This window comes from Bubalus bubalis, chromosome 18, assembly GCF_019923935.1.
Source record: "Bubalus bubalis isolate 160015118507 breed Murrah chromosome 18, NDDB_SH_1, whole genome shotgun sequence".
Taxonomy (NCBI): Eukaryota; Metazoa; Chordata; class Mammalia; order Artiodactyla; family Bovidae; genus Bubalus; species Bubalus bubalis.
In genome coordinates, this window is record NC_059174.1 from 10,045,069 (window position 1) to 10,061,729 (window position 16,661).

At 54.1% G+C, this 16,661-nt stretch overlaps 2 protein-coding genes across 6 annotated transcripts in view; both read right to left on the minus strand.

Moving 5' to 3' along the window:
* The window catches only part of SLC38A8 (solute carrier family 38 member 8), a 46,300-nt gene extending 42,964 nt beyond the window's left edge, over positions 1 to 3,336 (minus strand). For 3 of the 5 annotated variants that reach the window (XM_044932205.1, XM_044932204.1, XM_044932206.1), the window contains exons 1-3: positions 1,830 to 3,315; positions 1,466 to 1,613; positions 940 to 1,130 (exon numbers count right to left, since the gene is read on the minus strand). In XM_044932205.1, the coding sequence (XP_044788140.1) occupies positions 940 to 1,128 (189 nt within the window). In that variant the 5' untranslated portion in view covers positions 1,129 to 1,130; positions 1,466 to 1,613; positions 1,830 to 3,315. Of the gene's footprint in view, positions 1 to 939; positions 1,131 to 1,465; positions 1,614 to 1,829 lie in introns of all 5 variants that reach the window. The other 2 variants (XM_044932208.1, XM_044932207.1) reach the window with 2 other exon arrangements.
* A 5,249-nt stretch (positions 3,337 to 8,585) lies between these two features.
* MBTPS1 (membrane bound transcription factor peptidase, site 1) overlaps positions 8,586 to 16,661 on the minus strand; it is a 35,593-nt gene continuing 27,517 nt past the window's right edge. The window contains exons 18-22 of the mRNA XM_006045731.3: positions 16,220 to 16,360; positions 14,322 to 14,453; positions 13,443 to 13,569; positions 10,261 to 10,391; positions 8,586 to 9,384 (exon numbers count right to left, since the gene is read on the minus strand). Coding sequence (XP_006045793.1) covers positions 9,188 to 9,384; positions 10,261 to 10,391; positions 13,443 to 13,569; positions 14,322 to 14,453; positions 16,220 to 16,360 — 728 coding nt within the window. The 3' untranslated portion in view covers positions 8,586 to 9,187. The remainder of the gene's footprint in view (positions 9,385 to 10,260; positions 10,392 to 13,442; positions 13,570 to 14,321; positions 14,454 to 16,219; positions 16,361 to 16,661) is intronic.

Consider the following 16,661-nt stretch of genomic DNA (forward strand, 5'->3'; position numbering starts at 1 on the left):
GACAGCACACACAGCCTTGCTGCCCGTTGCGTGCACCCACTCAGTGCTGCCTCGGAGGGGGCTTCTCAGCTTCCACCACCCCCAAACGGGTCACACCCCCCTCCCCAGCGCCACTGCCCACCACCTCATTCGACTTCCTGAATCTTATCCAAGCTCCCCGTTAGACCAAGCTTCAGGAAGACAGAGCCTGCACTCTCCAAACGGGCGCTGGGCCAGCGCGGGGCCAGCACAGGCTCCTGGACACCACACAGGGTGGTATTTGGCAGCTTCCAGAAGGACCAGAAAGGCCCAACGGAGCCCTTATCAGCAGCTGCCAGGGAAAAGCCTTTGACATGATGCCCGACAAAGAGCTCACCAGGAAACGACTGATTCCTATCAGCTAATAAAATGAAGCTGAGCTAACCAGCAGCTCTTCTCCACTGAGGACAGTCAGCCCCTGGAACTTTCTGGAAAGGGAGGGAGTTTGGGCTCCACACGCAGCACTGGCCAAACACCCCTGACCCTGCGCAGGCTGGGGGCTTACGGCAAGTCAGTCCTGCTCTGCCCAAGGATTTGGGCTTTAGTTGTGGAGCAGAGACCAGCTGCCAAGAGAAGGCAGGCAGTGGCTCAGCTCACAGGCTGGGTTCATAGGCTGCAGGTGCGGGGAGCACAACTCCACCTGCCCTCCCCCACTCCTCCCCCCAAGCCCCACCTGGCTGCGTGGCCCTCAGCTCCGAGGATGCTCACGGCCCTGGTCTGCAGGTTTACACCGGGATTTTCCTTTCTTCCCCATGAGCTGAGAGGGACAAGAAACCAAAACACAGGAGTAATTTTGAAGACAAGCAGCTCTGCAGAAGCAATGCCTAGGGCTTCGCCTGGAAAAATAAAATTCAGCTCCTACATGCTCCCAGAGACCACCCTCCCCCACCCCGCCCCATGAAACGGCCCCCGACGGCTTACCAGCTCCACGAGGAAAGCGGGGGTCACTCCCCCCGCCTTGTGGAAGGCCCACGGAAAGTTGAGCAGGCCAGCGCCCAGCGCGGACTTCAGAAGGATGAAGACGGCACCCAGCGAGGACAGGCCAGGGCCAGAGGCTGTAGGGACTGGCTTTTCTGAAAGGCCTCCGCCTCCTGGGGTCTGCCCCTCCATGGCTGGAAGCAGAGTGAGGAGGAGGGTTGTCTCGGGATCTCCAGCTGTGAGGGGTCTTTCCTCCACCGAGCCAGGGCATCCGTCGCAACCACCTGGCCTCGTATGCTTTCCGAGCCCCTGATCCCCTTTTCAGAGCCTTATACACCCACCTGCGCTGTAACACCTGGTCCTCATGCCTTCCCCTCAACAAATGTTTCCCAACTTTTACCCCTGTTCATCGGCACTCCTGCCCTCCCACTCAACTCAAGGCCACCGGAGCTGCCCCCTCCCCTTTCTCTTCCAACCCCCAAACTTCTTCTCATCACCCATCCCCCTGCTTCCAGCACCCAGTCCTTACCATCAAGTCCAGTCTTCACGGAGACCAGCAGTCCTGGGCCATTGGGGATGGGATTCAGGCTCACGCCAGAGGACCCGGAGGGGTAGGCAAATGAGTCAGGAATCGTGGGGGGCCCTAGAGAGCACCGGTGGGGGTCACAACTCCAAACCTAGGAGGATAGGACCAAGAGGTCAGGCCATTCCTCCCAAGAACTTGCAGCTTCAGAGGCTGCTGGTCTGAGCCGGGGAGGAGGGGAGGCTTAAGACGCGCCGGGGCGGGGCCTTCCCTGAGCCCTGGGTCAGGGAGCTGGCTGATCTCACCCAGCGACCTGGGCCAGGGCCCAACACCTCCTCCCAGGACACCTCTCCAGGCCCCCTTCTGTTACCTGCTAGGGGCGCCGTGCCTGGCTGCCCAGCTACAGAAAGGGGTCTGTCTGCCCTCCTTGCAGGGGGCTGGAGATTCATGTAGGCAAAGGCCCAGGAGCTTCACTGGGTGGCTCCCCAGACTAATGAGCCCTCGAATCACCTGGAGGTGGGTTAACAGGCCAGTGCCGACCCGCCCATCCTGGGTGGAGCCGAGATCCCACACTGCTCACACTGCTCTAGGGAGCTGCGTGCTGGGGGTCCCTAGACCACATTTTGAGTAGAGGCCACCTCTCCAACCTGATACAGTCAGCTTAGATACAAGCAGAATACTGGAAACGGTTCCAATCTGGAAAACACAGGCCCATGAAGGTCAGGTCTTGAATTCAGAGGTGAACTTGTCTGTTCCTGGCACTCAGACTCAAATCCCCTGGAGAGTATGTTAAATCACAGACCATGGGCTCCCTCCATGGCATTGCTGACTCGGGGGCCCAGAGGCCCTTCCTGGGAACTGCTGCTTTAAGTTAAACGTCTTCAGCGCCTCCCTCAGTCCAAGTGTCTGCGGAGACCAGCACCAAAGGCGTGTCTCGCGTGGGCTCGAGCCCACCACGGTGCCCCCTCGCTGCAGCGGCGTCGCTTGGTCTGCTGAGTGGTGGGTGAGTCTGCAGGTGCCAGGGGACAGGAGCCAGAGCCAGCCGGCATCTAGGCCATAGAGCGGCGGCCCCCATGTGAGCAGTCTCACCGGGACCCAGGCCTTGCAGGGCATGCTGGACGGCTCCCGGAGTCCTCTCGCCCAACCCCGAGGGCTGTCACCATGGTCTGTACGGAGCAGGGCTCCCCCGAGGTGGGGCAAGTGGCTCGAAATGTGACCACTGACCGGTGCCAGACCTGGGAATCAGCCCCGAGTGTCCCCTCAAAGCCAACAATGTCACATTGCCAGCCCCTCGTCCCTGTCCGGATTCCAAAGGTGCCCGAATGGGACTGGATGAGTAACGGCAAGGATGAATGGGAGAGTGGGTGGCAGGCCACGGTGCGGGGAAGGGGAGAGGCTGGGGTGCCCAGTCCCTCTGGAAATCACATGGCTCAGCGCTCCCCCACTACAACCCCAGGCAGTGAAGATCAAGGGCCCTCACAGCAGCCTGGCTTTGTACTCCTTAATCTGGGCTCTGGGCTCAGGGGCACTTCCCTGTCCTGCCTGGGTCCCTCATTAGCTGCCCATTAACGTGCATGACTTAGAAATTGGTCACTGGGTTGTGAAATTCCACTCAATGGGGAAAGCCTCTTAATTCTGAAGGGCTTTGATATGCCCTCTGCCGAATCCCAGGGCTTCGTGACCTTCCCCCGGGAGGAGGCGCCCCTGGGCCCGTCTGTGTGGGCGGGCGGCTCTAGTGGCACATGGGCTCAGCCCAGCACCCTGCACATGGCCCCACGTCGCCCCCCAGGGGGGCACCTGGCCAGGGACGTGCCCGGGTCCCTCCTTCCCACCTCCACAGGTACTGGTCACCTGGGAGGTTGCGAACTTCAGGGAGAAAGTGCCTTCAGCTCACTTCCACGAACTTTTGTGCTCATACCCTTCACAAGCTTCTGGAAGACAGATGGGCAGGTCTCAGGAACCTGAGGCCTGGGGCTGTGATCCACGCCTCACAGAGGTCACCTGCAGAGTGGTGGGAACAGCCACACCTACCCTGACAACAGGGACACAGGAGAGGTCAGAGGGCAGAGATATAAGGCTGACAGAAGCAGAGGGTGGATTGCTGCACACTGGAGGTGAGGAGGAGGTGGCCGGTCAGGGGATGCAGGGCCTCGAGAAGCTGAGACAGGCCAGGAAGCCAATTCTGCCCTGGAGCCCTCCTAGGGAACCAGCCACATTTGAGCTCCATGAAGCTGATTTGGACTTACAACCTCCAGGACTGCAGGGAATAAACACGCTGTTGTTAAGTCCGTGCTTCCTGGTAACTTGTAACAGCAGCAGCGGGAAATAGATACACCCAGCACCACGAGTTCTGAGGGTCGGCACCTCTCAGGGCTGGAGGCCTGCGGTCCACCCCCCACCCCGGCTCTGGGCCTTTTCTCAGTAGCAGGTCAGAGACGGGGGAGGCTTCCAGGTGACACTCGGCCCAGAGCATGGGCCTCGCTCTCCCCTCCCCCTATGAAAGGGATGGACCCCTGAGTTACAATCTGGAGTCCCGCTCTAGCTAAAGGAAAACTGTGCCTTGGCATTTGAAAGTGAGAAAGTATCTTCCAACAGCCTTAATACTGACCTTCCTCCACCCACCACATCCATAGGAAGAGTCCCCAGGTGTCGGCAGCCAGACCGGAGGCTGAGTCACAGGGCAGTGGGCAGGTGCCCAGCCCTCAGTTCAGTTCAGTCGCTCAGTTGTGTCTGACTCTTTGCGACCCCATGGACTGCAGCATGCCAGGCCTCCCTGCCCATCACCAACTCCCAGAGTTGACTCAAACTCATGTCCATGGAGTTGGTGACGCCATCCAACCATCTCATCCTCTGTCGTCCCCTTCTCCTGCCTTCAGTCTTTCCCAGCATCAGAGTCTTTTCCAATGAGTCAGTTTTTCGCATCAGGTGGTGGCCAAAGTATTGCCATTTCAGTTTCAGCATCAATCCTTTCAATGGATACTCAGGACTGGTTTCTTTTACGATTGACTGGGTTGATCTCCTTGCAGGCCAAGGGACTCTCAAGAGTCTTCTCCAACACCACAGTTAAAAAGCATCAATTCTTCGGGGCTCAGCTTTCTTTATAGTCACATCCATACATGACTGCTGGAAAAAATTAGCTTTGACTAGATGGACCTTTGTTGGCAAAGTAATGCCTCTGCTTTTTAATATGCTATCTAGGTTGGTCATAGTTTTTCTTCCAAGGAGCAAGCGTCTTTTAATTTCATGGCTCCAGTCACCATCTGCAGTGATTTTGGAGCCCAAAAATATAAAGTCTATCACCGTTTCCATTGTTTCTGCATCTATTTGCCGTGAAGTGATGGGACCAGATGCCATGATCTTAGTTTTCTGAATGTTGAGTTTTAAGCCAATTTTTTCACTCACCTCCTTCACATGTACCAAGAGGCTCTTTAGTTCTTTTTCGCTTTCTACTATAAGGGTGGTGTCATCTGTGTATCTTAGGTTATTGATATTTCTCCCAGCAATCTTGATTTCAGCTTGTGCTTCATCCAGCCTGGCATTTTGCCTGATGTACTCTGCATATAAGTTAAATGAGCAGGGTGAAAATATACAGCCTTGACATACTCCTTGCCCAATTTGGAACCAGTCTGTTGTTCCATGTCCAGTTCTAATTGTTGCTTCTTGACCTGCATACAGATTTCTCATGAGGCAGGTCAGGTGGTCTGGTATTCCCATCTCTTGAAGAATTTTCCACAGTTTGTTGTGATCCACACAGTCAAAGGCTTTGGCATAGTCAATAAAGCAGAAGTAGATGGTTTTCTTTAACTCTCGTTTTTTTGATGATCCAGCGGATGTTGGTAATTTGACCTCTGGTTCCTCCGCCCTTTCTAAATCCAGCTTGAACATCTGAAGCCTGGCTTGGAGAATTCTGAGCATTACTTTGCTAGTGTGTGAGATGAGTGCAATTGTGCGGTAGTTTGAACATTCTTTGGCATTGCTTTTCTTTGGGATTGGAATGAAAACTGACCTTTTCCAGTCCTGTGGCCACTGCCGAGTTTTCCAAATTTGTTGGCATATTGGGTATGGCACTTTAACAGCATCATGTTTTAGGATTTGAAATAGCTCAACTGGAATTCTATCATCTTCACTAGTTTTGTTCATAGTGATGCTTTCTAAGGCCCACTTGACTTTACATTCTAGGATGTCATTCACCTACATTCTAGGTGAGTGATCACACCACCGTGGTCGGACATGGATACATGTCTGTGTCCCTGTTTACCTTAGGGAGCCTTTAAAGCAGATTTCTAGGCTCTTCCCAAGGAGCATATGATTCAGTAAATCTAGAGCAAGGCGCAGGGATCTCTGCCTGCACTGCCCTCATGTTACCAGCAAATTAAACCAACATCCTATTATAGTAACATCCTCTTAATGGCACCACCCATCGGGGGAAAAAAATCGAATTTTTTTCTCTGGAAACGTCTGCTTACTCTACATGTGACAGTCCTTAACTCACTTCATCTTGGAGCCAGTAAACACTGAGTAGCACCCCCAGCATGACCAGCAAGCAGACAGCCTTCCCACCACAAGAAGCAATCTGGCACTGGGGGCTCAGGCCCAGGCCAGATCTGGTTTGGAAGGCTGGCCCCCCTCAGCTAAGAAATGGTGGTTGGGGTATCACAGGATGACTGAGACTACCCTGCCCCCCAAGCCCCTTAATGCACACAAAACATCCCCCTGGCTAGGCCAGCGGTGCGCTCAGCAGAGGCAGCACCATTGTTCCAGGTGGGCTCACTGAGCACAGCCTTGTTCTGGTGGGAGGTCCTCAGGGTCCTTGTACCCGGGCACCAGAGGCTATGTGTGTGCAGGGAAGACCCCAGACCGGTGTGCCAACACAGGGGAGGGCTGAGGGTGGGAAGAGTAAGCAGCAGGGCTAAGGAAACCCTGAACACCCGACTTCTGGCCCCTCTCCACACAGTCAGGATACTGCCTGCCTGGGTGAGCATGCCTAACCAGCCCTGGGGCCAACCCCAGGGCCCTTGAGGACTCCCAGGCCTATCTATAGTTGTGCTGGGGCAGCTGCTCCTGCTTTTGGTTTTTAAGACACGGAGCCATTCCCTAGAACAATGAGAGTCCACTCCAGGCAAACACGGGACTCTTCGAAGCACTGAGTAGGCCTCAGGCACACGTGTTAGGAAGAGACCTACGGTCAGCCAGAGGACATAACTGAGCACTGCCTCTGCGTCAGGCCCAGGGCTGGATGACGGCAGACAAGGCCCACTGACTGGAAGTGGCCGGTCTGAGTCTACACCCAGGGCCCCGGCACGTTCCTCCCAGGTGGGCCTTGTATCCCACAACCCCCGACAGGTCTCCCCTTAGGACAGGGAGGCACACAGCAGATGCCATCGAGTGGTCCTGCAGAGACTCTCCCCCCTATCTGTGCACGCTCACCCTGCCGAAGCCCTCTCTCCAGGCTCCTTCGCCTGTAACGTCCACATTCTCAGGGGCGGGAACTGGGGGAATGGGAGAACTCTGCAGGGCCCTCGGCAATGCCTCCAAGTCCTCAAAGCAACAGCCGCCACGGAACACGGTTCAAAGCTGCCAGGTTACCACCGTGACCTGCCAAGGGTGACACATGGCAGGGAGAGTTGGGCGTTGGTGGCTCCTCCCTCATCCCTCGTCCGGGGCCCCTCTCTGCCCGGGACCTCACCCGCGCCCTGGCCCCATGCGGACTCTGCCCTTTCCCATCAGTCTGTCCTCACCTGTCATCTGAAAGCTGATGTCTGGGCCAGCTGAAGAACAGAAAACAGACTGTACAGGCAGGGGTTAAAAATTAACAGGCTGCCCTGGATGAGGCAATGGTTTCTTAGAAATCGACCCTGAGAGATAAAATGAACTTCATCAAAATGAAAAACTCAGGCCCGAAAGGATACCATTAGGAAAGTAAAAAGATGATTGACAGAATGGAGAAACTATTTTCAAGTCATGAATCTCATAAGGGACTTTCATCTGAAATATACAAAGAACTCTTAGAAGTCAACAATAAAGACAACTCAAAAAATGGACACAGCACTGAAACAGACACTTCTCCAAAGACAGAAAAATGGCCAATGAACACATGAAAAAAATGCTCAACACTCATCTTTAGGGAAATGCAAATCAAACCACAGTGAGACATCAGTTCACATCCCCTGGGGTGCAACTGTCAAAAAGATGGGTAATAGCACGTGTTGGAGAGAAGGTAAAGCTGTGACCCTCACACACTGCTGGCAGGAAGTACTGATAAAACAGTGAAGCTTTGGAAAGAGAGCTTGGTGGTTCCTCAGAAAAGGAAGCATAAAGCTACAGGATTTTCCTCTTAGGTGTCATCCCAACAGAAATGAAAACTTATGTCCATACCAAAAATGGTACCCGCATGCTCAAAGCAAGACTATTCACAACTGATAAAAAGTGGAAGCAGCTCAGAGGTCCATCAAGTGAGGATAAACAAACTAAGACCTGTCCACGAGGTCCAGAAAGGAGTGAAGTACTGAGACAGCTATGACACGGACAGACCACTAAAACACGCGCTGCGGAAGCAGCTAGTCCCCAGAAGCCATGGATTACATGCTGCTGCTTACATGCAATGTTCAGAACAGGCGAATTCAGAGACGGCGCATCAGTGCCAGCCTGGGGCGGTGGGGGAGGGGGAGAGGCTGGCTTGCCACTGTGCACGAGGCTTCTTTAGGAGGTGGTGCGAGTGTTCTGGAATCACAGCACTGGCGGTGCACACGCTTGTGAATATACTGAAACCCACAGAACCGTACACGTCTAAAGAGAGTTTTGTAGTAGTGAATTAGATCTCAAGAAAAATTCAATAGGCTGATTCAGAACCCACTCCAGGCTGTGAGGAGGAGAAAGGGACAGGTGGGAAAGGGACCACTTACACATTGCTTCTTAGCCTCATGCATGCACATTCAGTCATGTCCGACTCTGAGACCCCACAGACTGCAGCCCGCCAGGCCCCTCTGTGTGTGGGACTTCCCAGGCAAGAAGATTGCAGTGGGCTGCCATTCCCTCCCTCCATGGGATCTTCCCAACCCAGGGATTGAACCCATGTCCCCTGCATTGGCAGGCAGATGCTTTACCACTGAGCCACGTGGGAAGCCCCTTAGCTTCATACAGGTAATGCATATTTATTGAAAATTTTCTTCACCGACAATGGTGAAATCAAGACCCAAATTACAAAACATGATGGCAGTTGATACTTATAAAAATAAAGCGAAGGGCTATGTTTCACAGATTTGTGCAAGTTTCTTTCAAATCTCAGTCTGTCCTTTCATCAAAAAGGAGATCGCAGCATCTGTGTTAGTCCTCATGATGAAATAGTAAAAAACTGCATTCCATTGACAAAAAAAATAGCTTTGCTTCCAAACAGCACAAGTCTTTAAAGTGACTTTTCCCCAACAATAAATATAGAAAATAGCCTTTATGGAGCACGTCTGGCTTGGTCAGAGCTGCTTCCTCCCCAATAGCCTTTAGACATCGTCTTAGTCTTTGGTGCATGGGCGGCCGGCGAGGTCTGACTCCAGGCTGCCCTTTGGGGCCCTCCAGTGGCCCCAGCCCCGTGCAGCACAGGCTCTCAGCTATTGCCGACGCCCAGCTGAAGGCTTGAGCCCTTTCGAGCCGGGGCCCCTCAGACCCCACGGCTCCACCCGCCCCGTGGCTGCCCGCAAAGCCGCTCCCCGGCTCTCACGGCCGGCCGGGTGGACGTCACACCGAGGGGGCCTTTGGCGGGTGAACCTGCTGCACGAGCTGTGGGCGTTTCACCCTGGGCTTCCTCCGCTTCGGCCTGCTCTTGGCCTTGTTGATCTGCACCACGAAGAAGGCCAAGACCACCATGGCTCCCAGGAAGGCAAAAACGGGAATGGTCTGGCCCACCTCCTGGTTGTAGCGGCCGGGCATGATCCCTGCAGGACAGTGGGAAGATGGTCAGTCTGACGGCTGCAACCAGCTGGGCTCATAGTGACCCAGAGAAAGGAGGAGACAAAAGTGCAGGCCAGCAGGGAGGCGAGGACGGCTGGCCTCACCGCTGGGAAGGCCTCCCACAGGTGAGACTTGTGGTGGGCAACTGAGCGTGGCCGCTGGTGGACCCTGGGGTTCGTGCTGTCATCAGCTCTGTAACTGGACAACATGTGTTCTGGGTTCCAGAATACAGGGCTGGACCACATGGGACAGGGTACCCCTTCCTGATCCCTGGAGTTTCTCTGGCCAATTCCTAGACCTAGGAGAAATGCCCCCAGGGAGCTATAAAGTCATGTAAGAGCACAGGGATTTCCAGAGCAGAAGAGGGGCCCACACTCTGCCAGAATGACTTGATCCCATCGTCCCAGATAAAGGACCACCTGCCCCCAACAGTCTAGCCAGGCCAAAGCCATATCAGGGTTGGGGGCGGGGGAAGGACATCTGATGTCACTTGGGGGAAGGGACAGCCCCAAAATCAACTGGGCATCCCAGGTTAGGAAGTCCCATCCCAGGTGGGCTGGGGCAGAGAATCGGTGGAGATGTCTGGGTTGAGGGTTCAGGGCCAGGCTGTGACAGACGAACATCATAAAATAAATTCCGATTTGAAAATTCAGATAGGATTTTCTAAGAGGCCACAATGGATTGATCCTTTAGGTCTGCTCTGGCCTTGTGATTTGTACCAGGAAGAAAGCCTGGACCACTGCTGCTCCCAGGAAGGCAAAGACAGGAACGGCCTGGCCCACCTCCTGGGCAAAAGGGAGAGGCTCTTTTGAATAAACCATAGGATGACTCAGCCCCACAATAAAGCACCTAGAACTGACCTCCAGGAATGTCCCAGGCTCCACTCTCTCCAGGAGACAAGGGCCTCACTTGAGGGCGATTCGATCGGAAGTTGGGCAATACCACTTTGTCCAGGTCAATGGAGAGCAACTTCTGGTGTTTCCAAAGGTTACTTCAAGAAAACAGATTCAAACAAAATAAACATAAGCAACTGTACTGGCCCCAGGCAACTGAGCCAATTCCTAAGAAACAGAAAGTGATTTAAACAGAAACGTGAACTGATGTCCCATCTATGTCTATCTAAACACAACTTACAGAAACGTGAACTGACGTCCCATCTATGTCTATCTAAACACAACTGCGGACAACTGAGGGGCACTTCCAGGCCCCCAGGTGAGGACGTCAGATTGAGACCTTATGCACGAGATGCTTCTAGAGGGTCTATAACACCACCAACGCGAGATTGTCTTGGCTTCAACCAGGAACATGACCCAGCAGAAAATGAGGAAACTACACGTGACCTCTGAAGGAGCTGGTGGACAGCGGCAGTGGACACAGCCCGGCTGGAAGGACCAGTCTCCGCCATGGGACAGCAGAGCCGTGGGTACCCACTGTGATGTGGCAAAGGGGGCAGACCTGGCGCCTGGGGCCAGCTGTCACCTTGGTCCTCAAGGACACTACGCGCAGGAGGGAGAAGGAGGCAGACACCCAAGTAACCAAGCAGTGGGCAGAAACACGGGAATAAAGGAGTGAGCACGGGCCTTGCCTGAGGGCTCAGGATGATGAAGGGGACACATGCGCTTTGCAAAATGCACTGGACTCGTTTCGACTGCATCATTACTCTCAGTACTAACTCTGAGATCGGAAGCACATGTAACTGAGGAAGAGAGGCTGGTACACGGCCAAGAGCAGCGTGGGAAGACACAGAGATGAGAGCAAAGAGTGCAGACGGAAAATCTGAAGACCGTCCTGGCTAAAACAAGGGAAGAGAATAAAATATGCTTGCAATTATGAATTCCCCATTCTGCTTCTTATTCATGTGGACCCTGCTGGCCCATCTCTTACTCTGGCCAAGTGAGAGCAGACAGCCGAGTTCTAGCAGCAGTCAAGAGGCAGGTCAGTGGGCAGCCAGGAGATGCCAGCTCCGTAAAGAGGCTTTCTGATAAGCTGCTATCGGGCATGTCCAGCTGGGCAACTGCCTGGACTATAACCTGCTCTATTTTATATGATTTCACTTTGCTTTTCAGTTTCGTCAGTCTGGAAATTAAACTGATAATGCTAAGTTATGGAATCGATGTGTTTAAGCTTTATAACCCTGCAGATGAATATACATGGGGCTGTCTTTTAACGCTCACAGCGCTCTCCTGTTGTGGAATTTAATTACCCCACAGTGACCCTTTCTCGCTGAGCAGTCGGGGTGACAGAGCTTCACACTATCATTTGAGAATTCCACAATGTCCCGACGGGAGGACAGGTTAGCCTCGCGTGGGGCTCCTCGTAGGTCTGACCTACAGCCACTCGTAGTATGGACGCCCGACGCCCGGGAACTACATCCCGGTTTCAAGGACGGAGTGAACACCTGCACTCGGCACTAGGCTGACGACCCCGCCCTTTCCAGGGCTGACTGCAGCGCTCTGACATTGTTTTGCGTCTCCTCAGAGATTCAGAATCTAGACCCAGATCTAGGTCGCTGAGGACTGAGAACAATTTCCAGCAAGAAGTGAGATAAAGGTGGGGCCTTGTGGGTGTTTTAAGAAGAAGGAATTCCAGAGAGTGACAGTGAAAATCAAACTCTAGGGGCTGCACAGCAGCAGCACCCTGATGGGCCAGGCTGGTACGTGACGGGCTGTCTGATGGACACGCAGATCTAGGACACTGTCACCTGTTCTCAGAGCCCTGAGCAGTACCATGGAGAAGTGGGTTTCAGGAACCTTTGCCGACAGCGACTGTCCACTGAGTGTGAACTGCTGACAACAGCTGGAATTAAAGTCTGGTTTGAATGTTTGGATAATGATAGGTTATAAATAAATGAGATATAAAAATGCAATCTTATCAGAAAATTTTAAATGATGGCGTGTTAACTGGAATGGAAAAGTACTCAGTAATTAAAGTTTCAGGAAGAAACTGCTGACGAGGAGACAACGTGATGAATCTCCAATGCCGTTTCCTATCAAGCCTGTTCTAAAGATGACATGGTCAGTGAGAGGTGCACTCAGGGCTTCTGTTCATGATGACAGTCAAGCACAGGAAGCTTCTAGGCCTTCTGCAGGCATCTCCCTCCTCATGGTTCACCGTGTAGATGGCAGTCCCCATGCCCTGCCACACTCCCCCCAACACTGTACATGCTGAGACCCAAGCAAAGTGGGCAGCTGGTAGGGGAGAGAAGGCAGGAGCCCCCGGAGGGGAATGGCCGCGAGTGTGGGCTGTGCTGCCCGTGAGGGAGACAGTGGCTGGCAGCACAGCTCAGAGGAGCAGCAGCTGTGGGGGGCGGGGGGTCTCCCACACCCATGCCCAGAATATGGGGCCCTGCGTCACGGTACTAGGACTGCAATCCTCCTCGCCAAAGCAGGATCTCCTGCTGGGGCCAGAGATGCCAAAGAGAGAGACAGGAGAGGAATGATCTAGAGAAAGCAGGAACCAGTGGACTGAGCTGGCTCTTCTGCCTGAACAGAGAAACAGCACAGGTCACTCAATTTTGGCTTCTAAAAGGAACTGACACAAATGAAGAGCTCAAGCATGACAGCCAGAGAAGCAGGCAGATCACAGTGTCTGGGCCTGTCACAGTCCGAGGTCATTTTACCAGAGACAACACCCAGCATGGGGTGAGGGCATAAACGTGACTCCAGGTCGCCCCGGTGGGACACAGGAAGACCCCATCTGTATTCCAGAATCAACACCGCACACAGGCGCACTCAACTCCCAAATCTCCAGCTTAAGGAGTCAGAGCGACCCTTCCAGGGACAAGATCACAGCTTTTCAAGCAAAAACCAAGCAAACTTCACCAGAAGGCTAATTACCACAGCTCTTTTTATGCATAATACCACCAGGGTGCATGATTCTAAAGGTCAATACGGGGGCTCACTAATTTAAAAACCATCACAAATGACAAGCTAGACTTGATTATTCGATAATGATGTCAGTAAAATTCCATTCTCTCCTATTAAAATTAAGAAGCAATGAATCATAAATCCAGCAGAAGTGGAAAAGCACAGCAGACACCAACCTGGGAGCCGTCTCATTTAAAGGCTGTGGCTTGGCCCACGACAGGTGCGGACAGGCCGGCAGTGCGCGTGGCTCAGGGGCTCCAAGCCGGGCCTCCAGGACCTTGGAGTACCGGTGCAGGTGGTTCCCTGGGCAGCACCCACAGACAGGCCATCATTGTTAGGAGGCAGGGGAAAAAGAGACTTCGTTAGTTGTTGCTTCCTCTAAAGTGGCCTCACTGCATGCACAGCAGCAGCCAGGCCCCCTCATGCCCGTAATCACACATACGTGCCTACACTCAAGGAGTCTAACCTGTAGATACACTTCATGGAAACAGCATCTCTTCAAATATTTAATGCTCAGACCAAAAAGAAAATCTCCATTTTCAAAATTCCAAATTCCTTTTGTTTCTCAGATCCGTGCTGCCCCTTACCGTAGCCACTGCCCACACATGGCTATTGAGCAACTGAGAGGCTGGGTGCCACACGTTTAAATAATAATATCCTGGGGACTGGGGCTGTACAGTTTTATCACAAGAAGTTCCTGCTTCTTTTTACTCCTTAAGTGCAGCCAGTAGAAAGATCAGAACTACACCGGCTCACACCACGCGTCGATGGACAGCCTGGGAGGTGGGCCTCAGGCTGTGAGGGCTCGCAGACCGGGGCTCTGCTGAGTGGCCCGCCGCTGAGGGACCTGGGCCCATCTCTTTCATGGACTTGGAAGAAGTATCTGCTTTCCAGGTTCTAAGAGGACTCAGAGAGTAGTCCCTGTGAAGCCACCCTGGCCCAGCACCTGGTACCTAGTGACTGCGCAGACCTGCTGACCACTCCTCCCCAGAGCCCCGAAGCCACGTCGTTTCAAGAGCCTGCACCCTAGAACCCCCACCCCTGAGGCCGCTGACCTTCCATCCTCTCTGGGGCTGCCGAGCCTGCTCCGCTGGGGGGACGCTGCCGAGCCCCCGAGTGGCTGAGGCTGGGGGGCGTCACCCCATACGACGTGAACTGCAGGAGCGCATCCAGGAGCCAGAAGCAGTCTGCGGGGTCAGCAACACACTGCTTAGGAAGTAGACTATTTTAAAGCAGCCTCTACAGGAAAACTAAAGTGAGCCCCGAACAAGGGGGAAATGGGGCGGGAAAAGATCAGGTCCCAGCACGGCCCTGCGTGAGACACTCATGTCGTCACGGTCATCGGCTGCCCACAGGGCCTCCTTTCAAGGCCACAGGCTCAGCCAGGCTGGCCCACAGGCTCGGGGCTGCACGAGCTGCCCAGGCACCCCCCGGCTCTGGGCCCCTCATGACGAGGATGGGGGGTGGCCCCTTCAGGGACAGCAGGACCACACGGCAGCAGGGGAAGAAGCGCTGCTTGAGAACGGGGGGCCTGCCGAGGAGGGGAGAGTAGAGCTGACCCCAGCCAGCGCCCGCAGGCTGTCCTGGAGGAGGGCAGAGCCAGCACCACCACGCGCGCCGGGAGAGGTGGGCTCAAGGTCAGTGCAAGTGCGGTCTAGTGGTCTGGGCTGCCCTGAGTCAGTGGCCCCAGCCAGAGTAGGAAGACAGTTCTCCTGGGGACGCCACCGCGAGGCCTATGCCAGGCTGTGCTCAACAACCCCCTCCTGGGGCCAAGTGGATGGACTTTCCTCGCAGGAGACCGAGGAGCTGCACTGGCTAAACCTGGATCACTGCCCCCACCAGCTTCTCCCCACGGCTGCCACGTCCCCCAGAACCAGCACGGACAGGAAGAGGCCCACAGAAAGGAGAGGGGATGGCAGGAGGCGCCTGTCCCCCAACAGAGCCCGAGTCAAGTGCTCACAGCCCCGAAAGCTCCTCCAGGTGGCCACAGGGAGTGTGGGATAGGACAGGCCCCCGACCACTGACAGGGCCAATAAAGACGCCTCCCAAGACCTCAGGTCTGCAACAACAGTCTCTACAGAAATAAAACATTCATCTTCTTTCAACTGTAACTTTAACCTTCACTTTTGATTTTCATTAAAAAAAAAAAACAAACAATATTCTAATGCTTTACGTGAAATGCTAGGAATGCAACCACTTAACATTCACATCACAGAGAGGGCGCAGGGAGAGAGACAGGGGGAGAGGTGCACCCCAGGCAGGAGGCCAGCTACGCTCAAGCCACCTTGCCCCTTCCCATGAAGCCTGGTCACCACCTGCCCATGAGGACACGCCTCTCCCCGCCGTCCTATCCCCGAAGACTAGGTTCTGGTTCTGGTCTTGTCGTCTGCCCCCAGCAGAGACGGAACACTCGCACCCATCCACCCCTCCTTTACAAAGCAAGAGAAAGACAAGTCTGTGTCCAAGCTCATCCTTCAAATGTGAAGGACTCACCAAGAGATGCTGGAAAAGAGGGGTGCTAAGGACTAGGTGCCCCCTCTCTGCCACCCCCTCACGCCCAACAATGATACCACACACCCCTCACAAGAGCCAAAACTCCCAGGTCTGGCATGAGGGCCAAGTGCTGGGCCCGCAGGAAAGGGGTGGTCAGATGCAAGAGGGGGCCTGCAGAGTAGTGTCAGGGACACAGATGCCAGAGAGGGAGTCAGGGAGGGCAGAGACAGGTAAATGGCCTCCCACCCACACATGGTGGGTCTGCCATCCGCCAGCCTCTGGAAGGCCACGAAGGTTTGTTTTGCTTATTAAACACGTCTGGCCCAAGATACCTATCGAAACATCCCAAGCAGCCTCTACCTGTTCACCAGCACCTCCTGGGGGCCTATTCGGGGACCAGGGCAGAGAGTGGGAACGTCACGGCCACCAAGCCCACCCGCTCAGCCGCACCACCGCTCACCCTTCTGCCGGTGACTGTCGTCCAAGCAGTTGGAGTCTCCATACAGCACGACACGGCCGCCGCCCTCAGCTGGGAGCTGGTACAGCCCCAAAATGGGGACATTTTCAACCACCACCGTTTCCTGCTTCAAGACCTCCAGTCCTGAAACAACACAACAAAACAGGAGTGAGAACTTCCGCAGGGAAATGAAGCACTTCCCAGCTGCCCCTTAACTTAACATTTAGTCCACATGACAAAACAGAAAAAAAAAAAAAAAAAAATCACACCAAGATCTAACATGCAGTCACAACAGTGCACTTTTAGGAGAAGAAAACAATGTATAAAGTGCCACTAATTTGGGTTGCAGCGAAATTCGCGTATGTGTGTATGTATATTCCCATAATCCTCCTTTTCCATTTTTACTTGAAATGGTGATACATAGTATTCACAGTCCTAAAGGCAT